Source organism: Macaca nemestrina, chromosome 10, assembly GCF_043159975.1.
Source record: "Macaca nemestrina isolate mMacNem1 chromosome 10, mMacNem.hap1, whole genome shotgun sequence".
NCBI classification, from domain to species: Eukaryota; Metazoa; Chordata; class Mammalia; order Primates; family Cercopithecidae; genus Macaca; species Macaca nemestrina.
The window spans coordinates 9508477-9533292 of NC_092134.1; the positions used below are offsets into that span (position 1 = coordinate 9508477).

Here is a 24816-nt window from a genome sequence, read left to right on the forward strand (position 1 = left end):
GCCGCGCAGTCAGCGCTGGGGGGGACTCCGGGGCGCCCCCGGGAGGCGGAAAGTGGGCGCGCCCCTGGCCAGGCCGGGATCGGGGCGGGGCGCGCGGCCTCCCTGCGGGGGAGCGGTCACCCAGCCTCTCCGCCGCCGCCACCAAAGTTTCCCGGAGGAGTCGCGGGCCGCCCTTCCTCTCGGGCCCGGCGCGCTGCCGCCCCTCAGGCCAGCACCGCCCCGGGGCGCCCGGCCCGGCTCCATTGAGCGCAACTCTGATCTCAACTTGGGAGGCGCCGCGGGCCTGCGCACGCGCGCGCCCTCCCCGCCGCCACCGCCGCCGCCGCCGCCGCCGCCGCCCACTCGGGAGCAGCTCCGGGCCGAGCCGTGCGCCCAGACCGCGGCCCCGCGCACCCCGCGCCGCCGCCCGTGCCCGCGCCCGCCGTCCGCCGCCCTCCACCCGCTGCCCGCTGCGCCCTCGCCCCCGCGCCCGCTGAGCGCGCCCGCCCGCGGCCCAGGCTGGGCCCGGCCGGCCCGGCCCTCTACCGCTGCAAGTTTGGGAGTTGCACGAGTTTGCGGGGCGGGGGACAGGCCGGGAGGGCGGCCATGGAGGAGGAGCGGGGGTCGGCGCTGGCGGCCGAGTCGGCGCTAGAGAAGAACGTGGCCGAGCTGACCGTCATGGACGTGTACGACATCGCGTCGCTTGTGGGCCACGAGTTCGAGCGGGTCATCGACCAGCACGGCTGCGAGGCCATCGCGCGCCTCATGCCCAAGGTCGTGCGCGTCCTGGAGATCCTGGAGGTGCTGGTCAGCCGCCACCACGTCGCGCCCGAGCTGGACGAGCTGCGCCTGGAGCTGGACCGCCTGCGCCTAGAGAGGATGGACCGCATCGAGAAGGAGCGCAAGCACCAGAAGGTGGGCGGCGGCCTTGGTCTGTCCGTCTGGGCAGTGGGACCGCGGGGACCCAAGGGCTCTTCCGGATTGGGCAGCTGTGGGTGCACACGTGTGTGTGTTCGGGGACCGGACCAGAGGAGACCCTACGTGGGGAGGGAGGGAGGCCCTGACCTTCCTTTGCCCGACCAGGGGTGGCTGGCAGATACCACCCGAGAGATTAAGAGCTGTTCTCTGGAGTTCCAATCCCACCTTTACACACAGTTTAATAGCTGTGTGACTTTGGGTAAGTTACTTAACCTCTCTGTGCTTTATTTCCTCACCTGTCAAATGGTGATCATAATAGGACCCACCTTAGAAGAATTAAATGGGGCCATGTAAGCTAAGTGCTTAGACAGTATTATTCTTTTCCAGACATGAAATAAGCCTCTTGCCCTCCCATGTTTCCCAAGAAGATGTGACATCAGGTCCAGGACCCTTTCTTCATCCCCCACCCCCAGTCTCCCCAGAGCAAAGGGAATGTGACCTCCAGCCACTGAGCTTTCTGACCCCCAGTCTCCAGGTTCATATTTACAACTTTCTTCCCGGGACGGACTCTCCTAGCTTATGAACCTGTGGCAACCAGTGTTCTCTCCTCTTTGATTTTATCCTTAATCCTCACAGGACTCTATAAAGATTATCTTCATTTTACAGATGAAGAAACCAAGGGTCACAATGGGAGGAGGGATTTGTCCCGAATTAGTGATGAGAGAGTCCCAGTCCCGTGTCTCCTCCCCACCCTGTTTGAATTGGGGGGAAGGGATCATTTGGGGTGGCTTTTAGGCTAAGCCTCTGCCCTGTGATCAGGAGTCTCTCTGAATCAGGGCCTCCCCACTGGGCCTGGAGTCCAGACGAGGTTCCTGGAGAAAAGGAAGTGAAAGACATGTGGTTTCCTGCCCTAACCTCAGCCAGGGATGCTCTTGGCAGCCCCTTCAGACTGAGAATGGGAGGAAACACCTTTCCTTGAGGGATCAGGGTGTCTGAGCAGTCTCCAGCTTGCTGTTCAGCCACAGGAAATACAACTGGCCTCTCTGAACCTCAGGGGCAGGCCATCCCCTGTTGTATACTTGGATGGATCTCTGTGTTTTGGAGGAAAATAGCCAAAGCTGGATCTGAACCCTTAACCTGAGGGCAGACCCACAGGTAGCTGGCAGCTCTGTTGCCATGTTTGACTGTGCTCGTCCTCATGCGTCCCTATGCCCTAGGGGCAGGAAGGAAACTCAGGCTCCCAAGAGTCGAGCAGCATTTCCAGGGTATCTGGGAGCCTGAAAATGCTTTGACCTGTGATTAATTTCAAGACTCCTAGAAGCTGGGACTTTGGAGCTAGACAGCCTGGTTTCAAACCCTACCACGTGCAGGCTGTGCGATCTTGGGCAAATCCCCCAGCATCTCTGTGCCTCAGTTTCCTCAGTTCTAAAATGGGATAGTAATAGCACCCCCCAGTAGAACGTGATGAGGTTTAAAGGAGTTAATATAAATACATACAAAGTGTTCAGGACAGAACCTGCCCATAGCAAGGGCTTTACAAGTGTTAAAATTCTTTTTGGGCCTGGAGAGACATTCATTGAGGTCCTCACAGGCTCACATTAGGAAACCGTCGCCACCCCAAGCACCTCTACTCCTACCCTAGAGGCTTCCATCTCTCATAGAGGGTCAAGGAGGCAAGGGACCTTGGAAATCCTCTCGTGTGGCGCCTCTTATTAACAGGGACCAAGGGGCTTTGACCAGATCACACAGAAGTCCTGGCATCTGTACTGTCCCCAAACTGGGGCTGTTTGGTTCCATGGCAGAGGGGCTGAGAGAAATCCTTGGAAGCCATCGGAGGCCACCAGGTCTGAAGTCACATGGAATTCTCAGCAGCTGCACTTGTTGCCTCTGGAACACGTTCAGCTGGGAAGTGAACACCCTGCGCTCAGGGCCAGGGCTTGTTGACTTACATTGAGGATGACCTCTCTAAATCAAGGATGCAATTCCTTTCCTACCCCAGCCCCAGACCCCTTGACTTCACATTCTTGGGATGGAGAGAGACTTGTATGATTTTTTTTTTTTCCCTGAAGTCTCAAAGGCTCTTCAAGATGATATTTCCACAAAAATCTTTTTGGCATATCCTGGTTTAGTCTGTCCGCCTCCATTCCTCTTCCTTTTCCCCTTCTTCTTCCCCTCCCCCCTCTTCCTTTCCGCTCTCTCTTTCAGCAATTATGGCTCCAGTAAAGCACATACACTTTCTTCCCCCCACTCCTCCTCCCAGTAGACCCACTCACTCACTTCCACTCATCACTCAGATGCAGGCCACAGTTGGGTCATGTTCTGTCTCATCACTCAGTCTGCAAACCTGTTGACAGGCCATAGTGAACACAGTGCCCGTCTCGGTGCCATGGCTCTGCAGAGAAAAGCAAATTCTCATGTCAGGCAGCAGGCGGGTCACGGGGAAGAAAGGGAAAACACAAATAAATTCTAGAAAGCAATGGCTGGGCTGATACATTTGCATGTAACATACCAGACTGTGCTATTCATTCACCCATTCAGCAAATATATTTACTGAGAACCTACTGTGTGCCAGATGTTGTTCTGGACACTGGAGAGACAGTAATGACCATGACAGATGAGGCCTTGGCCCTGATGAGCCTGACTTTTTAGTGCAGTGCTATACTATAGAAATATTATGCAGCTTTGCACGGCCGGGCGCGGTAGCTCAAGCCTGTAATCCCAGCACTTTGGGAGGCCGAGACGGGCGGATCACGAGGTCAGGAGATCGAGACCATCCTGGCTAACCCAGTGAAACCCCGTCTCTACTAAAAAATACAAAAACTTAGCCGGGCGAGGTGGCGGGCGCCTGTAGTCCCAGCTACTCGGCAGGCTGAGGCAGGAGAATGGCGTGAACCCGGGAGGCGGAGCTTGCAGTGAGCTGAGATCCGGCCACTGCACTCCAGCCTGGGCGACAGAGCGAGACTCCGTCTCAAAAAAAAAAAAAAAGAAATATTATGCAGCTTTGCCATGTTAATAAAAAAACAGTGAGGTTGGCTGGGCGCGGTGGCTCACACCTGTAATCCCAGCACTTTGGGAGGCCAAGGCGGGTGGATCACTTGAGGTCAGGAATTCAAGACCAGCTTGGCCAACATGGCGAAACCCCATTTCTACTAAAAATACAAAAATTAGCCGGGCATGATGGTGGGTGCCTGTAATCCCAGCTATTCAGGAGGCTGAGGCAGGAGAATCGCTTGAACCCAGTAGGCAGAGATTGCAGTGAGCCGAGATCGCACCACTGCACTCCAGCCTGGGTGACAGAGTGAGACTCTGTCTTAAAAACAACAAAATAACAAACCAGTGAGGTTAATCTTAATATGTCTTATGGGACCCAGTATATCCAAAATATTTTCGTTTCAACATATAATCAATATAAAAACTTATCATTTGATATTCTGCACTCTTTTTTTCCTACTACATCTTTGAAATCTGGTGTATCTTTAACCCCTACTGCACATTTCCACTCAGACCAGCCACATGTCAAATGCTCAACAGCCATAGCATGAGGGGGAGACAGAGATTTTTTTCCCCTTTTTTTTTTTGAGTCAGGGACTTACTCTGTCAGAGAGAGCAATGATGGCATCATGGCTCACTGCAGCCTTGAACACCTGGGTTCAAGTGATCCTCCTGCCTCAGCCTCCTGAGCAGCTAAGACTACAGGCACACTATAATTTTTTTTATCCTTTAGAGACAAGGTCTCACTATGTTGCCCAGGCTAGTCTTGAACTCTTGGGCTCAAGCAGTCGTCCTGTCTTGTTCTCCCAAAGTGCTGGGACTACGGGTGTGAGCCACTGTGCCTAGCCAAGATAGATTAAAAAAAACAAAAAAAAAAATTCAGGCTGGGCACACCTGTAATTCCAGCACTTTGGGAGGCCAAGGCAGCTGGATCACTTGAGGTCGGGAGTTTGAGACCATCCTGGCCAATATGGCGAAACCTCATCTCTACTAAAAATACAAAAGTTAGCTGGGTATGGTGGTGTGTGCCTGTAATCCCAGCTACTAAGGAGGCTGAGGCAGGAGAATCGCTTGAACCTGGGAGGTGAAGGTTGCATTGAGCCGAGATCATGTTACTGCACTCTAGCCTGAGCAACAGAGCGAGACTTTGTCTCGGAAAAAAAATCAGCCTGTGATAAGTGCCATAAAGAAAATAAAACTGGGAGACATGAAAGAGACTCACTAGAGTGGTGGTCTAACAGATGGGGTAGTCAGGAAGGCTTCCCTGAGGAGGTGACATCTGAGCTGAGATCTGAATGAAGGATAGGATCCAGCCACATTTTGATCTGGGGGAGAGGCATTCTAGGCAGAAGACGTGAGAAGTGCAAAGGTCCTGAGGTAGGAATGCACTTAGTGTGTTCAAGGAACACAGAGTCAGTGTGGCTGGAGCAGAGCGAGTAAGGAAGAGAACTGGGAGGTGAATCAGGAAGGTGCTGGGGCTCATAGGCTTGGATGAGGAATTTGAGGACTCGGTGCTGAGGGAGGAACGTGAAGGAGATAACTGATCAGGGCTGACTTCTCGGGAGAGCCACTGAGCTGGTATGGAGGCAGCTTGAGATTCTGAGTGGTCACCTCAGAGGCAAGAATCAGCAACCCCAGCATCAACTTCAGTTCGTTGAGAGAAGCAAAAAAGAGAACTGAGGGTTAAAGTCTGTGTTCATCCCCTGTGGCTGCTATAACAAATGAACACAAACTTAGTGGCTCAAAACAGCAGAAATGTGTTATCTTTTTTTTTTTTTTTTCTGAGATAGCATCTCACTCTCTTGCCCAGGGTGGAGTGCCGTGCCGTGACCATGGCTCACTGCAGCCTCAGCCCCATGGGCTCAAGTGATCCTCCCGCCTCAGCTTCCCAAGTAGCTGTACTGCAGGTGTGTGCCACCACACCCGGCTAATTTTTTTAATTTTCAGCAGAGATGGGGTCTTGCCATGTTGCCCCGGCTGGCCGCAGATTCCTAGGCTCAAGTGATTCTCCTGCCTCCGCCTCCCAAAGTACTAGGATTACAGGCGTGACCCACCATGCCTGGCCAGAAACGTACTGTCTCATTGAACTGGATAATTCAATATTATGGATACAATGTCATACAGTATTATGGAGGCATATGGGTAATAGCAATATGAATAATACTGAAAAATTTCTGGATGTCAGAAGTCAGAAATGGCTCTCACTGAATTCAAATCAAGGTGTTGAGAAGGCTCCACTCCTTTGTGGGGCTGTGAAGGAGGATCCGTTTCTTTGCCTTCCCCAACTTATGGACTCTGCATTCCCTGGCTTGTGGCCCCTTCCTCTATCTTCAAAGCCAGCAGTGTAGCTTCTTCCCATCTCCCTCATATTTCTCTAATGCTGACCTGCCCTCCTCTTATGAAGACCCTGACATGACATCGGCCCACCAGACCACCAGATAATCCAGCCAGATAATCCAGAATCATCTCCCCATCTCACGAGCCTTTTTTTTTTTTTTTTTTTTTTTTTTTTTGTGAGACACAGTTTCACTCTGTCGCCCAGGCTGGAGTGCAGTGGCACAATCTTGGCTCACTGCAACCTCCACCTCCCAGGTTCAAGTGATTCTCATGCTTCAGCCTCCTGAGTAGCTGGAATTTCAGGCGCATGCCACCACGCCCAGCTAATTTTTGTATTTTTAGTGGATGGAGTTTCGCCGTGTTGGCCAGGCTGGTCTCGAACTCCTGACTTCAAGTGATCTTCCTGCCTTGGCCTCCCAAATTGCTGGGATTATAGGCATGAGCCATCATGCCCAGCCTCGAGAGCCTTTTCTAAAAAAAAAAAAAAGGTGGGATCTTGCTGTGTCACCCAGGCTGGAGTGCTGTGGTACAGTCACAGCTCACGGCAGCCTCAACCTCCTGGGCTCAAGTGATCCTTCCACCTCAGCCTCCCAAGTAGCTGGTACTACAGGCGTGCACTACCATGCCCAGCTAATTTTTGTATTTTTTGTAGAGACGGGGCTTTGCCATGTTGTCCAGGCTGTTCTCAAACCCTTGCCTAAATCAGTGCTCCCACCTCAGCCTCCTAAATTACAGGGATTATAGGTATGAGCCACCGTGCCATGTCTGAGATCCTTAACTTAATCAGCTCTGCACAGTCCCTTTTGCCACATAAGTTAACATATTCTCAGGGATTAGGACTTGGATGACTTTAGAGCCGTTATTCTGCCTGCCCCAGCCAGTTACACTTGACTAATATTCTCTGAGCCCTGTGTGAGCCTGGCCTGTGCCAGTTGGGAACAGAGAGGAACAGAGCTGGATGAGCGTCTTTCTGCTTCCAGGCCACACCTGCTTGTGGGAGGTCAACATGCCCTCTCCATCCCTTCACCACCACTTCCACCCCGGCCCTGCCCTTCACCTCCCCTGGTGACCTTGTGCCCTCTGTGCAAATACTAGGCTCTTACTCCTCTCTTCCCCAGTGCAGCAGGCTTGTGACAAAGGAGGTGGTTCTGAGAACTTATTTAGAAGATGGACAGAGTCCATGCCTAGCATCCGGCCACCTGGCCACTTGTGATGGATTGTAGGGATGGGACAGAGATCAGCATACACATTGTTAGTGCTTTCTGGGTGCCAGGCATGTTCCAGGCACTTTACTTATAGTAACCATTTAATCCTCACACCCACCCTCCCCGGCAGATACTACACTAGCTTCCCTATTTCTGGGGCACCAGAAGGTTGAATAACTAGCCAAGGTCAGCTAGTAAGCAGCAGAAACAGGATTCAAACTTGGGTCAGCAGGCTCCAGTGTCCATGTCTTGAACCACTATTTTATTTTATTTTTTATTTTATTATTTTATTTATATTTTATTTTTTGACATGGAGTCTCACTCACTGTGTGCCCTAGGCTAGAGTGCAGTGGCTTTATCTCAGCTTACTGCAGCCTCTGCCTCCCAGGTTCAAGCAGTTCTCCTGGCTCAGAGTAGCTGGGATTACAGGTGCCCACCACCACGCCCAGCTAATATTTGTATTTTTAGTAGAGATGGGGTTTTGCCATGTTGGCCAGGCTGGTCCTGGACTGCTGACCTCAAGTGATCCACCTGTCTTGGCCTCCCAAAGTGCTGGGGTTCCAGGTGTGAGCCACCGCGCCCGGCCACTATCAATTTTAGAACATTTTCATCACCCCCCAAAAGAAAATCCATCCCATTCACAGTCATTCCTCGTCTCCCCTCTAGCACTCTGGCTCTAGACAACCTCCAGTCTGCTTCCTATGTCTATGGATTTGCCGATATTAGACATTTTCTAAAACTGATCATATAACATGTGACCTTTTGTGTCTGGCTTCTTTCCATAATGTTTTCAGGGTCCACCTATGTTGCAGCGTATGTCAGACTTTCATTCCTTTTCATGGCCGAATAATGTTCCATTGTTTGGATGTGCCACGTTTATTTACCCATTCATCAGTTGATGGACACTGGGGTTTCTGCCTTTTGGCTACTAGCAGTAATGCTGTGAGGAACATTCACCTGCATACGTTTTCATGTGGACATTGTGTTCATACCTCTTGAGCTGATCCAAGGACTGGAATCTCTGGGTCCTACGGTAACTCTGTGTTAATATTTTGCAAAACTGCCAGAGTGTTTTCCAAAATGTCCGCACCGTTTTCCATTCCCACCAGCAGTGTAGGAGGGTTCCAGTTTCTTCCTGTACTTGTCAGCACTTGTTATTGGCTATTTCTTTGACTACAGCCACCCACAAAATAACTTTAATAGACCGATTTTATTTATCCTCACATTCACTTTGTGAGCCTTTGTTCTGGTTCCCCCACTGAGGGAAACTGAGGCTCAGGGTGGTCACGTCAGTGGTTAAAGACCCCATGGAGAGACACCTGGATCAGACACCTAAGGAACGCTGGGGCCGGGGCCCCTGCCTGCCTCGGCATCCCCAGGATTCTCAAGGCCTCTGGCTGTCTTGGAGAGAGATTTGTCCCAACTGTCCAGAGACCGGGGGTGTGCCCCCCAGAGGTTGGGAATGTTAGAACCCCCGTCTCCTGGGGCAGCTCTGTCTGCTCTGAAGAGAGCTCCAAGATGCGGCACCAGCTTTGTGGTTATCCTTGGGGCAGTTCTCACTGGGCCTGGTCCTAACAGCATAAACATAGGCATCTGCCCCAAAGAAGGGTGCCTTCTGTTTCTTGCAAAGGTGCTATATGGGGCTCGTGGTGGCCTTGCTGGCCCAGCTGCCTGATGCCCACTTCTGAAGTCCCAGCAACCCTAGCTGCCCCTGAGGGTTGGGGTGGGTGGGGCCGCCGCCCTGGGCGGGCAGTGACCCACACTGTCCCCTCGCCATGGCAGGAGCTGGAGCTGGTGGAGGATGTGTGGCGAGGGGAGGCGCAGGACCTCCTCTCCCAGATCGCCCAGCTGCAGGAGGAGAACAAGCAGCTCATGACCAACCTCTCCCACAAGGATGTCAGCTTCTCAGAGGAGGAGTTCCAGAAGCATGAAGGTAAGCGGAGGCCGGCGCCAATGCAAGGGGGCCGGCCGTTCCTTTTCTCATCGCCCACATCAGCGATGGTCGCCACCGCCCCTGGACGTTGGTGCGGTGCTGGCTGATTCCAAAGCCCTTTGCCTTCTGTGTCATGTTGATTCACACCGTAACCCTTCCAGAGAGACATACTGTAGCCTCAGTCTACAGATGGTAACACAGAGGTCCTTTCAGCAAACTGCCACAGGTTCCCCTCTGTTTGTCAGGCTCCTCTCTTGGCCCTGGGATACGTGTGAAACGTGACAGCGACCCTGCCCTTGGGAAGCTTGTGTGCTGTACAGAGGAGAAAGGGGCTTTACATGTAAACACACAGATGCCATAGGTCCAGGGGGCGGCCGTGCTCTGGGAGAGCTGCAGCGGGGCATGTGATAGAGTGATTTGGTAGAGAAATCTTTGGATACAGCCGTCAGGGAAGGCCTCCGAGGAGGTCCCATTTGAACCCTCATGAAGTAACAGAGTGAACCACACAAATATCTGCGTGTGTTGGGTCGGGGTTGCAGGGGCAGTCGTGCAAAGGCCCTGGGACGTGAGCATTTGAGGGAAACCAAGAAGGCTAGTGTAGGCCAGGCGTGGTGGCTCACACCTGTGATCCCAGCACTTTGGGAGGCTGAAGCAGGAAGATCACTTGGGGCCAGGAGTTCGAGACCAGCCTGGGCAACATAGACCCCATCTCTACTAAAAATTTTTTAAAAAAATTAGCCAGGTGCAGTGGTGCACACTTGTAGTCTGAGCTACTTGAAGGCTGAAACGGGAGGATCACTTGAGCCCAGGAGGTTGAGGCCGCAGTGAGCTGAGATTATACCACTGCACTCCAGCCTGAGCGACAGTAAGATGAAAAAAAGAAGGCTAGGGTATCAGAAGATGATTGAGGCCTCGGGAGGTTGGAGATGAGGTCACAGGGATCAGATCATATAGCTCCTTAGAGGCTAAAGTTTGGATTTTATTCTAAGTGTGCTGGGAGGAGATTAGAGGCTCTTATCACAGACACACACTTACCAGTGAGCAGCCCGGGATGGCATCCCAGACCTGAATGGCGCTGGATCCCCTGAACTGTCACTCATCCAATAAGCACTTGTCTAGAACCTTCATACAGGGCCTCTTCTGGTGCTGGGAAAAGGACAGACGGGCCATAAGATTCGGGCCAGGCGGGGCTGTGGGCAGTACCTGCTCTGCTCAGCCCTGCAGCTTCCTGCCCACTAAAGCAGGGGTGCCTCCTGCAGCTCACCCCAAGGAATATCAGAGTCATCACTTCTGAGAAACTCCATGGCTCCCCACATGAGCCGCCTCCTCATGTTTGATGGGATGAGGACGGACCTTGGGTCGGTGCCCAACTTCAGAATGTGTGGTGACCACTCTGCAGAATCAAGTATGGCACTGAAGGCCAGGCGCGGTGGCTCACGCCTGTAATCCCAGCACTTTGGGAGGCGGAGGCAGGTGGATCATTTGAGGTCAGGAGTTTGAGGCCTGGTCAACGTGATGAAACCCCATCTCTACTAAAAATACAAAAATTAGCCAGGCGTGGTGGCGTGCGCCTATAATCCCAGCTACTCGGGATGCTGAGGCAGGAGATTTCACTTGAACCCGGGAGGTGGAGGTTGCAGTGAGCTGAGATTGCACCACTGCACTCCAGCCTGGGCAACAGAGCAAGACTCTGTCTCAAAAAAAAAAAAAAAGTGTGTGTGTGTGTGTGTGTATGTATAAATTTATATATAAAAACATACATGGCACTGAAAAGGACTATGGGAACCAAGGAAAAATGAAAAGTTTGATTCCGGTCTGGATTCTCTTTTCCTTGGATTTCCTTTGTTGAGAAGTGATTAGTAACAATGAAAACAAAAGTTCTCATGATTCTAAGCACTGTCTCTGGAGCCAGGCAGCCCAGGTTTGAGTCCTGACCCTGAAACCTCCCTGCTATGTGACTTTGATCAAGTCACATGACCTTCATGTGCCTAAGTTGCCCCCCATGTAAAAATGGGAGAAATGACCATACCTCCCTCAGAAGCTTGTCATGAGGGTAAAATCAGTGAATCTGTATAGACCCGTTAGAATCTTACCTGGTACACAGAAAACACTCAGCGAGTATTAGCCATTATTACTACAGGTTATCATTATCCAGTCCAACCTACTGATTGAACAGATGAGAAAAGTTTAGACTGAGAGAGGGAGAGTGATTTGTTCAAGGTCACATAGCAAGTTAGCAGAGTCAGAAGTGGAACCCAGATCAGCTGAAATCAGCTCCCTGAAGGAAGACTTATGTCTCTCTAGGACCCTTTGACCCAGGGCTGCTGGAGACCCTGTGGTTCAGGCTGCGGGGGAGACTGAAATCACGCCCGCCATGGATTGGTCCGCCGTGGCGTTCCATTGCCCAAGAGCTTACGATTCCAGACAGAGGCCTGCCATGCATTCCTTTGTCTCCCTTATCTCGGATGGAGTGCCCGCTCTGTGCCTGTTCTGGACTTTGCCAGGTTGGAGGCAGGGCAGGGAGGCACATGCTGGGGCTGGGGGCTCCCTGCTGCAGTGACTTGCACATTAGAAAGTTTTCTAGCAGCCAAGTAAGCCTGGGCCTGGAGGATCCCGGACACCCTATCCCGATTTCCTTTAGCCCAAGAAGGAGGACTTTTTTGTTTTTGTTTTTGTTTTTGAGATGGAGTCTCACTCCGTCGCCCCCTGGCTGGAGTGCAGTAGTGCAATCTTGGCTCACTGCAACCTCCATCTCCCAGGTTCAAGTGATCCTCCTGCCTCAGCCTCCTGAGTAGCTGGGACTACAGGTGTGCACCAGCACGTCCATCTAATATTTGTATTTTTAATAGAGACAGGATTTCACCATATTGGCCATGCTGGCCTTGAATTTCTGACCTCAGGTGATCTGACCACCTTGGCCTCCCAAAGTGCTGGGATTACAGGCGTGAGCCACTGTGCCTGGCCCTTCCTTTTCATGTCTGAATTATATTCCGTTCTATGGCCATACCGCATGTCATTTGCCCATTCATCTGTGGATGGACCTGTGAGACGTCACCACCTTTTGGCTGTTGTGAATTGTGCTGCTGTGAACATTGCGCTCAAGCTTTTGTGTGGACCTCTGTTTTCAGTTCTTTGAGGTATATACCTAGGAGTGGAATTGCTGGGCCATAGGGAAACTATGTTAAACTTCTGACACTTCTGCAGGGCGCCCAGAGGCCTCAGGGACCCACAGGGCCTGGACCTGAGGGCTCTGAGCCGCTTCCCTGTGCATCAGTGCACACACGCTCGCAGCACCCTCCACCTGGGAAGCTTTGCTTTGCTTCCACAGCCTTCCAGATCCCTGCTGGGCTTGTCATGAATCAGCCCACATGTGAGCGATGTGAGACACACTTAAATGGCATCTAGCGTGGGTCCGGCTCCCAAAGGGTTAGCTCCCAAAGGGTTAGCTCAGGAGGCACATGGCAGCAGCCCTCCCGCCTGAGTGGAAAGACCGGGCAGATGCCAGGCGTGCCTTTCGTGGTTATTTTTATTTTGCATGGGAAACCATGGGAACACAGCACAGATAAAGCATGTCTTCCACCTGCTAGGAGAACAGACCTGGGACAAACAAGGTCCTTGGAAGAAGGTGGAGGCCGGGAAGTGAGGGCCGAGAATGTGCCGGGCAGAGGCAGGGGTAGACTGAGGACTTGGGGGTGCAGTCTCCGGGTTCCTGTGTCGGGGGTGAGGGGGTGCTGAGAGGAGCCAGCTCTGCATGGAAGAGTGTGGCCTTCCCAGCAGTTCAACTGGGGCATTGTGCTCAGAGGCACCTGGCAGGCTCCTCTACCCCCGGAAGTCTCCAGATTAAAAAGCACTTCACTCCCAGCTGTTTGTGGAAATCCAGCTTGTCAGCTGGAGGGCAGCGCACAGAAACTTGTTAGCACATGCAGAAATGAATGACAGGTATGCAAGCCATCGTGCCAGGGGATGGGTTGTGAAGATTTGCTCATGGGTCTGGAAAAAAAATCTTTGGGCTCTAAAGGAACAGCTTAGTCACCAGGGGAAGAGGAAAACTGACCACGTTGTCATTTTCTGAAGGGCACTGCAGAACAACACTGCTCAGTAAAAGAGAAGTCATTGTCATTCTTCTACTTGGCACATTCGAAAAAGTAAGAAGAGGCCAGGCACAGTGGCTCATTCCTGTAATCCCAGCACTTTGGGAGGCCGAGGCGGGTGAATCACTAGGTCAGGAGTTCGAGACTAGCCTGGCCAACATAGTGAAACCACGTCTCTACTTAAAAAAAAAAAAAAAATTAGCCAGGCATGTTGGCTGGTGCCTGTAATCCCAGCTACTTGGGAGGCTGAGGCAAGGAGAATTGCTTGAACCTGGGAGGCAGAGGTTGCAGTGAGCCGAGATCGTGCCACTGCACTCCAGCTTGGGTGACAAGAGCAAAACTCTGTCTCAAAAAACAAAAAAAAGAAACAGATGAAGTAATTTTTCTTTTTTCTTTTTTTTTTTTTTTGAGATGAAGTCTCGCTCTGTCACCCAGGCTAGAGTGTAGTGGGGCGATCTCGGCTCACTGCAACCTCCGCCTCCCGGGTTCAAGTGATTCTCCTTCCTCAGCCTCCCTGAGTAGCCTGGACCACAGGCACGTGCCACCACGCTCAGCTAATTTATGTATTTTTAGTAGAGACGGGGTTTCACCGTGCTAGCCAGGATGGTGACCTCATGATCCGCCTGCCTTGGACTCCCAGAGTGCTGGATTATAGGCGTGGGCCATGGTGCCTGGCCAGATGAAAGTAATTTCTATAATATATTTTATTGAACCCAATAGATCCAAAGCAGTAAGTTTCCTTGTAACATGTAATCAATATAAAAATTACCATTGAGATTATCAATGAGATATTTTGCATTTTTTTCATATTAAGTCTTTGAAATCTGGTAGGATACATACATACGTATGTATGTGTGTATATGTGTATATATTCATATTCTATTGTGAAAAATACGTAACGTACATTTTACATAAAATTTACCATCTTAACCCCGGCTCTCCCTTTTTTTTTTTTTTTTTTTTTTTTTTTTTGAGACGAGGCACTGTCTTCAAGGCTGGAGTGCAGTGGCGCAATTATAGTTCACCATAGTCTCAACCTCCTGGGCTCAAAAGAGTCTCCTACCTCAGTCTTCTAAGTAACTGGGATGACAGGTGTGCACCACCACGCCTGGCTAATTTTTTAATTTTTTCGGTAGAGATGGGGGTCTCACTGTGTTGCCCAAGCTTGGCTGAAACTCCTGACGTCAAGCAGTCCTCCTGCCTTGGAGTCCCAAAGTGCTGGGATTACAGGCGTGAGCCACCACACCCGGCCCTGTCTTAGTCATTTTTAAGTGTACAGTTCAGGGGCATTAAGTACATTCACAGTGTTGTACAGCCACCACCACCATCCATCTCCAGAACTCTTGTCATCTCACAAAACTGAAACACTGTCCCATTAAATACTAATTTCCCACTCGCCCCTGGCACCCACCATTCTACTTACTGTCTCTATGGATGTAACTACTCTAGGCGTCTCCTATAAGTGGAGTCATATCATATTTTTCCTTTTGTGTCTGGCTTATTTCACCTAAGAATGTTTTCGAGGTTTATCCATGTTGTAGCCCATGTCGGAATCTCCTTCCATTCTAAGACTGAGTACATTCCATTGTGTGCAGGCCCTACGTTTGTTTATCCATCAGCTGACAATGGCAATGTGTATTTTATGCTTGCAGCATATGTCCATTTGGATGGGCCCCATTTCAAGTGCTCAATGGCTGCTGGGTGGCTGCCGAATTGGACACATGGGGCTCAACTGTGCTGTCAGAAGCATGGTGGCTCATGCCTGTCATCCCAGCACTTTGGGAGGCTGAGGCCAGTGGATCACTGGGGGCCAGGAGTTTGAGACCAGCCTGGGCAATATGGCGAAGCTCCATCTCTACAAAAAATACAAAAGGTAGCCAGGTGTGGTGGCGTGCACCTGTAATCCCAGCTACTCGGGAGGCTGAGGCATGAGAACTGCTTGAACCCGGAAGGCGGAGGTTGCAGTGAGCTGAGATTGCCACCACTGCCCTCCAGCCTGGACAACACAGCGAGACTCTCTCAAAAAAAAAAAACAAAAAACCAAAATTGCTGTGCCCTCTGTCTGGGCCTTTCTCCATATATTTGCCATATTGGCTTCTTGGGGCTGTCATAATAAATGACCACAAACTGGATGGCCGAAAACAGTTTATTCTCATAGTTCTGGAGTCCAGAGATTCATAGTCGCGTGTCAGCAAGGCCATACTCCCTCCAGCGCCTCTCAGCAGGAGTCCTTCCTTGCCTCTGGGGGCTGCCGGCATCCTCACCTGTGGCTACACCATCCCAGTCTCTGCCTCTGCAGCCAAACGTTCTCCTCCGTGTCTATGTGTCTCATCTCCCTCTCCTTTATCTTTTGTTGTTTAATGGGGTTTTTTCCTGCAGGCTGGAGTGCAGTGGTACGATCTCAGCTCACTGCAACCTCTGCCTCCTTCATCTCCTGCTCAGGTAATCCTCCTGCCTCAGCCTCCCAAGTAGCTGGGACTACAGGCATGTGCTACCATGCCCAGCTAATTTTTATACTTTTTGTAGAGACAGGGTTTCACCATGTTGCCCAGGCTTGTCTCGAGCTCCCGGGCTCAAGCGATCTGCCTGCCTCGGTCTCCCAAAGTGCTGAGATTACAGGCATGAGGCATGGTGCCCAACCTGCTTTGTCTTATAAGGACACCAGGCATTGATTTAGGGGCTACCCCTCATCCACCATGACTTCATCTTAACTAATTACATCTGCACATACCCTGTTTTCAAATAAGACTGCATCCTGAGGTTCTGGGTCGCTGGGATTACAGCCTGTGCCACTGCGTGCGGGTAATTTTGTATTTTTAGTAGAGACAGGGTTTCTCCATGTTGATCAGGCTGGTCTCGAACTCCCGACCTCAGGTGATCCGCCCGCCTCACCCTCCCAAAGTGCTGGGATTATAGGCGTGAGCCACCATGCCCAGCCTGGTGTTTGGATCGGTGGCTCACACCTGTGATCCCAATACTTTGGGAGGCCAAGGCAGGCGGATCACGAGGTGAAGAGATCGAGACCATCCTGGCCAACCTGGTGAAACCCCGTCTCTACTAAAAATACAAAAAAATTAGCTGGGCATAGTGGCATGCACGTGTAATCCCAGCTACTCGGGAGACTGAGGCAGGAGAATCTCTTGAACCCGGGAGGCAGAGGTTTTAGTGAGCCGAGATCGCACTACTGTACTCTAGCCTGGCGACAGAGTAAGACTCTGTCTCAAAAACAAACAAACAAACAAAAAAACAAAAAAAAAAAGTAGTATATATATTACTCTTATTGTGTAAGAGTCAAATAAAACTATGCACAAGACGTGACACTCCCCTTTGCTTCATCCCCACTGCACTGCCAGAAGGAAAACCTTCCCTTTCTATCCATCTACACACAAATTCTCTGTTTATTTTGTTTTCAAAATAAAAGAGATTGTGCTATGAATTGTTACTTGTCCTTTTTTATAAATTAAAATTGTGTATTTTAATAATAATGTATTTTAATTAAAATTATGTATTTTAATTTATGAAATTAAACACTTTGGGAGTCTGAAGCAGGAGGATTGCTTGAGACCAGGAATTTGAGACCAGTCTGGGCAACATAGTGAGACCCTGTCTCTACAAAAAAATTTTTAAATTAGCCAGGCATGGTGGTGCACACCTGTAGTCCCAGCTACTCAGGAGGCTAAGGTGGGAGAATCTCTTGAGCCCAGGAGGTCAAGGCTGCAGTGAGCCTCGATTACACCACTGCACTCCAGCCTGGGCAACAGAGCAACACCCTGTCTCTTAAAAAAAAGTATTTGTGTATTTATTGTTTGGGTTGTCTATTTTTTTAATTGGGGTGAATTCATGTAATATACAATTAACAATTTTAAAGTGCACACAATTCAGTAGCATGTAGTATATCATTTAATTCAGTAGCATGTAGTATATCATTTAATTTACTCACAATGGGCTGGGGGCGGTGGCTAACACCTGTAATCCCAGCAGTTTGGGAATCTGAGGCAGGTGAATCACTTGAGGTCAGGAGTTGGAGACCAGCCTGGCCAACATGGTGAAACCCCGTCTCTACTAAAAATACAAAAATTAGCCAGGCGTGGTGGCACATGCCTGTGATCCCAGCTACTCAGGAGGCTGAGGCAGGAGAATTGCTTGAATCCAGGAGGCAGAGGTTGCAGTGAGCTGAGATTGCGCCACTGTACTCCAGCCTGGGTGACAGAGTGAGACTATTTCTCAAAAAAAAAAAAATTTTGTTTTTAAATTATCATAGTGCTGTACAACCATCACCTGTTTTGTTCCAAAACATTTCCACCACCTTCCTAAGGTGACCCTGCACCTGTCAGGTCTCTCCCCAGCCTCTTGTCTCTGCCCTCCCTCCCTGCAGGTAGAGCCGCTGGTAACCTCTAATCTGCTTTCTGCCTCTGTGGATTTGCCAGTTCTGGACGTTTCCTGTCGATGGAATCACACCGTATGCAACCTTGGGGTCTGGTCTTAGACTCCACGTCATTTTCGAGGTTCATCTGTGCTGCCATGCTGTGGCGTGTCAGAGCTGCTTTCCTCGTTGTGGCTGAATCGTCCTCCGCTGTGTGGACTGAGCGCATTGTGTTTATCCATTCTCAGTGGGGGGACATTTGGGTGGCTTCCATCTTTCACCTGTTGCAAATAGTGCTGCTGTGAACTTTGTCACTTAACTGTCTATCTCAGTGTTTTCAATCACACGTCGTGTTTCATGGTGTCCCACTGCCTGGACAGTGCCTTGCAGGTGGACGTTAGCTCACTGCCACACGTGGCTGCCGTGGCCGGCCACGAGCGAGCTTCTCCATGGTCCCCGTGCCCAAGTGTCTCTTAAAATCTAGGTTCCCAGATCCTGAATCGCTGGGTGTCTGTGACGGCTCACAACCCTTTCAGCTTTTAACAGTGTCTGTTAAGAATACTTGGCCTTCTTTTAGTTTTCCAAAGCACTCTTGTACTTTCTTTTAGCGGCGAGCAGGATAAAATGACAGCCGACACTTAAGAGACACTTAGACACTCTGGCCCTGGGCCCCTCTGTTGTGAGCACTTGACATGGGAGAACCATGCACAGGCCTCTCAAGAGAGCACCGAGGCCTGAGGGGAAAGCAACTAAGAGGCGAAGCCGGGATCGGAGTCAGGTGCCAGCCTCCTGCCTGGGTCTCACAGCTCCTACGGCGCCGCCCAGGAAGGTGATGAGGCTGCTGGGCTTCCACATGGACCCAGCCGCCCCTCTCTCCGCATGCTCCTCTCCTGCCCACCTCTTTCTCTGGAGAGCCAAGGCAGCCCCAGCAAGGAGTCAATGAGTAGGTCCTGGCGCCCCAGCACACGGCATGTCGGGACAAGTATTCAAACAGCAGGCGGGGGGTGAGGGGTTGTGGCTTTGGCACTGACTTCTGTCTATGTGGGAACTCAGCCCCCAAACACACATGTCACATACATACGCCACACACACAGACACGCATATACACCCACACCCACCCACACACACCACACACACAGACCTCACACACCACACAGATGCCACCACACAGACATACACACTCACACTGCACATACCAGATACACACAGACCTCACACACCACACGCACACAGACGTCACCACACATATATTCACACTGCACATACCACACACACACAGACCTCACACACACCACACACACACAGACCTCACACACCACACACAGACACCACCACACAGACATACACACTCACATTGCACACACCACACACACAGACCTCACATATACCACACACACAGACCTCACACACCACATACACACAAACCTTACATACACCACACACAGACACAGACCTCACGCACCACACACACACACAGACCTCACACAGACACCGCATAGACCTCACACTCACACTACACACACATCACACACAGATACCACACACACACAGACCCCACATTCACACACACAGACCTCACACACACACCACACACACATCACACACAGATACCACACACACACAGACCCCACATTCACACATACAGACCTCACACACACACCACACACACATCACACACAGATACCACACACACACAGACCCCACATTCACACACACAGACCTCACACACACACCACACACACATCACACACAGATACCACACACACACAGACCCCACATTCACACACACAGACCTCACACACACACCACACACACATCACACACAGATACCACACACACACACAGACCCCACATTCACACACACAGACCTCACACACCACACACAGACCTCACACTCACACCACACACACATCACACACATATACCACACACACAGACCTCACACACCCCACACACACACACATATAACACACACACACCTCACACACACCCCACGTGCCCAAGGGTCGCCTTTCTGGGAAGCGTTAGCCGTGTCCCTGGGTCCCACCAGCTCAACCTAGCAGTGCTCTGCAGCAGTGGCCCTGGGGCATAGAGAGAAGAGAGGGCACAGGTGGGCCCCCCAGGTGGCCCGGGGATCCCTCACAGGACCCATGGCCGGAGGCAGGAGAGCAGCACTGACGGGGAGAGGGCCCACTTCACAACTGCAAGCGGGGGGCCCGGCTTGGTCGCTGGCTCTGCACTTAGAGAAAGTGGACACAGAGAAACTCCCGCGGCCACCTGCTGACACCCGGCCCTGCTGCTGGGCTCCCTAGGGGTCCGGGGGGCTTCCTCTGTCTTCCCCCATCTTCCTCATCGGGAGCCCCTGCCCCACGCCTGCCAGGCCTTGGCTCCAGGGACCGGCGGTCCTCATCTCCCCCCATCAGGCGGAGAGGAATTGTACCAGAAGGGCCCTTGGCCAGCTAGTGTTTCTTATCTTTTCCTTTTAAACATTCTGGTGGAAAACACATCACAGAATTGCCTCTCTGCAGCCTGTGTAAGTGCACAGGGCAGCGGTGTTTACTGTGTGCACGAGGGTGGAGAGCAGAGCGCTGGGCCGCTTTCATCTTGCCGACGAAAGCTCCACGTCCGTGTCTGTGGGTTTGACTTCTCTAGGGAGCTCCTCCTGTAAGTGGAATCATACGGCGTTTGTCCCTTGTGCCTGGCCTTTTCACTGAGCCTAAGGTCTTCAGAGTTCATCCATGTGGCAGCATGTGACAGGATTTCCTTCTTTTTTTTTTTTTTTTTTTTTTATATGGAGTTTTGCTCTTGTTGCCCGGGCTGGAGTGTAATGGCGCGATCTCAGCTCACTGCAGCCTCCACCTTTCAGGTTCAAGCGATTCTCCAGCCTCAGCCTCCCAAGTAGCTACGCCACCACGCCTGGCTAATTTTGTATTTTAGTAGAGATAGGGTTTCTCCATGTTGGTCAGGCTGGTCTCAAACTCCAGACTTCAGGTGATCCACCCGCCTCGGCCTCCCAAAGTACAGGGATTATAGGCATGAGCCACTGTGCCCAACCGATTTCCTTCCTTTTTTAAGGCTGAGTAACATTCCATTGTATGGACAGACCACATTTTCTTTATTCCATTCATCCGTTGATGGACATTTAGCTTGCTTCCACCTCTTGGCTATTGTTTTTTTGTTTATTTGTTGTTTTGAGACAAGTCTCAGAGTCTCGGAGTCTCACTCTCTTGCCCAGGCTGGAGTGCAGTGGTGTGATCTCGGCTCACTGCAACCTCTGCCTCCCAAGTTCAAGCAATTTCCAGCTCATTTTTATATTATTAGTAGAGATGAGGTTTCACCATGTTGGCCAGGATGGTCTCCAACTCCTGACCTCAAGTGATCCGCCCTCCTTCACTTCCCAAAGTGCTGGGATTACAGGTGTGAGTCACCGCGTGCAGCTTTGGCTATTGTTTTTTTTTTTTTTTTGAGATGAGGTCTCAGTTTGTCACCCAGGTAGAGTGCAATGATGCGATCATAGCTCACTGCAGCCTCTAACTCCTGGGCTCAAGCGATTCTCCCACCTTGTCCTTCCAAAGTGCTGGGATTACAGGCATGAGCCACTGTGCCCTGCCTTAACATTTTAAATTGAGGTATAACGTAGAGTGAAGTGAACACATTTTAAGTGTACGGCTCTATGGATTTTTGCATGTATGTTCAGATCAGGATAGAGAATAGTTCAACACCCCAGAATGCACCTTCTCGTCCCTTTCCAGACAAAACTTCACAAGGTCACCCTGACTCTGACCTTTGTCTCCAGAGATTAATTCAGCCTTGTTCTGAACTTCATATACATGGAATCATACAGTGTATGCTTTTTGGAATTTGAGAAATCATAAGATTCACCCTTTTAAATGTGGACAACTCAGTGGGTTTTTTGTTTTCGTTTTTGTTTTTTTGACATAGGGTCCCACTCTGTCACCCAGGCTGAAGAGCAGTGGCACAATCATAGCTCCCTGCAGCCTCGAACCCCCCAGCTCAGGTGATCCTCCTACCTCAGCCTTCCAAGTAGCTGGAGTCGTACAACTTTGTGCCTGGCTTCTTTCACTCAGCATCATGTTTTCAAGCTTTATTCATGTTGTAGCATGAATTAGTGCTTCATTCCTTTTTATGGCTAAATGATATTCCGTTGTAAAAATGTATCATGGGGCGTGGTGGCTCATGCCTGTAATCACAGCACTTTGGGAGGCCGAGGTGGGCGGATCACGAGGTCAGGAGATCGAGACCATCCTGGCTAACATGGTGAAACCCCATCTCTACTAAAAATACAAAAAATTAGCCGGGCGTGGTGGTGGGCACCTGTAGTCCCAGCTACTCAGGAGGCTGAGGCAGGAGAATGTCATGAACCCAGGAGGCAGAGCTTGCAGTGAGCCGAGATCACGCCACTGCACTCCAGCCTGGGCGACTGAACGAGACTCCGTCTCAAAAAAAAAAAAAAAATGCATCATGGCCGGGCGCGGTGGCTCATGCTTGTAATCCCAGCACTTTGGGAGGCCAAGGTGGGCAGATCACTTGAGGTGAGGTGTTCGAGACTAGCCTGGCCAACATGGTGAAACCCCATCTCTACCAAAAACACAAAAACTAATCGGGTCTGGTGGCGCACACCTGTAATCCCAGCACTCAAGAGGCTGAGGCAAGAGAATCGCTTGAACCCAGGAGGTAGAGGTTGCAGTGAGTCAAGATCACGCCACTGCACTCCAGCCTGGGGCACAGAGTGAGACTCTGTCTCAAGAGGGAAAAAAAAAAAAAAAAAAGATGTATCCCTTTTTGTTGATTCATATTCATCTGTTGAGGGACATTTGGCTTGTTTCCCATTTTGGCTATTATGAATTAGGCTGTGATGAATGTTTGTGTACAGGTGTTTATGTGGACATGTGATTTCAGTTCTTTGGGGTCTCTACCTAGATTAGAATTGCTGGGTTAAATGGTAACTCTGTGTTTAACCTTCACACTGTCTTCCACAGCAGCTGTACTATTTTATTTTATTTTTTGAGACAGAGTCTTGCTCTGTTGCTCAGGCTAGAGTGCAGTGGTGAGATCTTGGCTCACTGCAACCTCCATCTCCCAGGCTGAGGCAATTCTCATGCCTCAGCCTCCCAAATAGCTGGGATTACAGGTGTGCGCCACCACGCCCAAATAATTTTTGTACTAAAAATACAAAAATTGCCAGGCATGGTGGCATATGCCTGTAGTCCCAGCTACTTGGGAGGCTGAGGCAGGAGAATTGCTTGAACCGAGGAGGTAGAGGTTGCAGTGAGCTGAGATCATGCCACTGCACTCCAGCCTGGGCGACAGAGCGAGACTCCGTCTCAAAAAAAAAAAAAATACAACAAAAAACTTGATGGGTGAATATTCTTGTGAGGGTACACATGTGTGCACGTATGCAAAAATATGTGAGGGCACCCCCAGAAGGTGGCTCTGTCTGGGAGAAAGTGGAGATCAGAGTCTGCCCCATAGTGACACATTCTGGTGACCTTAAGGGAGCCTTCTGCGTCTCGTGCCCTGGTGGCAAGGCAGCCTAGTATCACGGAGAAGATGTGGGATCTGGAGTCAGAAAACCTGGGCTTGAGTTCTTGGCTGTAAGACTTTGAGAAAAAAAAATATATCTCTGGGCTTCAGTTTTTCATATATGTAAAATGGGACTGATGTTAGAGACAACATTAATGATAATAAGACCCATTTCCAGTGGTTGGGAATGAGAACGAAATAGGGTCCAGGGTGTAAATCAGTTTATCCTTCCTGGGCTTGTCAGGAGTACATTGCACTTTGGGAGCACGGAAGAAGAACCAGTCCTCGTTCATTGGCCAGCCTCAGGCATCTGCCATGTGTGGGGCCCTGGAATACAGGGACAAATGAGACAGGCCGATGCCTCCAGGACGATCATATAAAATCCTAAGCTCTTCAAGCTCACGACCCAGGCCTTACATGGGTTTGCGGCCCTGGCAGCGTCACCTGCTGTTCTGGAAACACACCAGGGATGCTTGTTCATGGTGGTGACCACCAGGCAAGAGACAGGAGGTCTGCGGCAAGGACTCTGATGCAGTGGAGCAGCCTGGGGGGACAGTCAGGCCAAGGCAATAGCTGAGGGGTCACCTCTGTGTTTTCTCCTCATGGGATCAGATCTGGCTGCATATCCTGAGTCCCGGGGGCTATGGAGGGACGTTTCCCCCTTGTTCACCTGGGACTGAGCCTGGCCATTGCAGGCCAGTCCAGGCTTCAGGGAGAAGGGGTGCACTGGCAGTGCCAGCACCTATGGAAGGCTGAATAATGGCCCCAAAATATCAGGTCCTAGTTCCTAGAACCTGTGGATGTCACCTGATATGGTAATGTCTTGCAGGTGTGTTATTTCATTCCAGATCTTGAGATGGGGATATTATCTTGGCTTACTTTGGATGAGCCCTGAATGTAATCACAGGTGTCCTTGTAAGATGGAGGCAGGGAGAGATTTGGCACTGACAGAAGAGGAGAAGGCCACGGGACCACAGAGGCAGAGACTGGAGTGATGCCACCACAAGCCAAGGAGTGCTGGTGGCCACCAGAAGCTGGAAGAGGGAAGGAACGAAATCTCCCTGGGCCGGGCACAGTGGCTCATGCCTATAATCCCATCGCTTTGGGAGGCTGAGGCGGGTGGATCGCTTGAGGTCAGGAGTTCGAGACCAGCCTGGCCAACATGGGAAACCCTGTCTCTTCTAAAAATACAAAAAAAGTAGCTGGGTTGTGGCGGGTGCCTGTAATCCCAGATACTTGGGAGGCTGAGGCAGGAGAATCACTTGAACCCTGGAGACAGAGGTTGCAGTGAACTGAGATCACGCCACTGCACTCCAGTCTGGGCTACAGAGTGAGACTCTATCTCAAAAAAAAAAAAAAAAAAAAAAACGACTGGGCACAGTCAGTGACTCACGCCTGTAAACCCCAGCACTTTGGGAGGCTAAGGCAGGCGGATCACGAGGTCAGGAGATTGAG

General features: G+C 50.9%; 1 protein-coding gene across 5 annotated transcripts in view; it reads left to right on the top strand.

Moving 5' to 3' along the window:
• The first annotated feature begins 339 nt into the window (after positions 1-339).
• LOC105493954 (Rab interacting lysosomal protein like 1) overlaps positions 340-24816 on the top strand; it is a 61768-nt gene continuing 37291 nt past the window's right edge. For 2 of the 5 annotated variants that reach the window (XM_011762013.3, XM_011762008.2), the window contains exons 1-2: positions 340-894; positions 9213-9363. In XM_011762013.3, the coding sequence (XP_011760315.1) occupies positions 586-894; positions 9213-9363 (460 nt within the window). In that variant the 5' untranslated portion in view covers positions 340-585. The remainder of the gene's footprint in view (positions 895-9212; positions 9364-24816) is intronic. The other 3 variants (XM_011762027.2, XM_011762019.2, XM_011762004.2) reach the window with 3 other exon arrangements.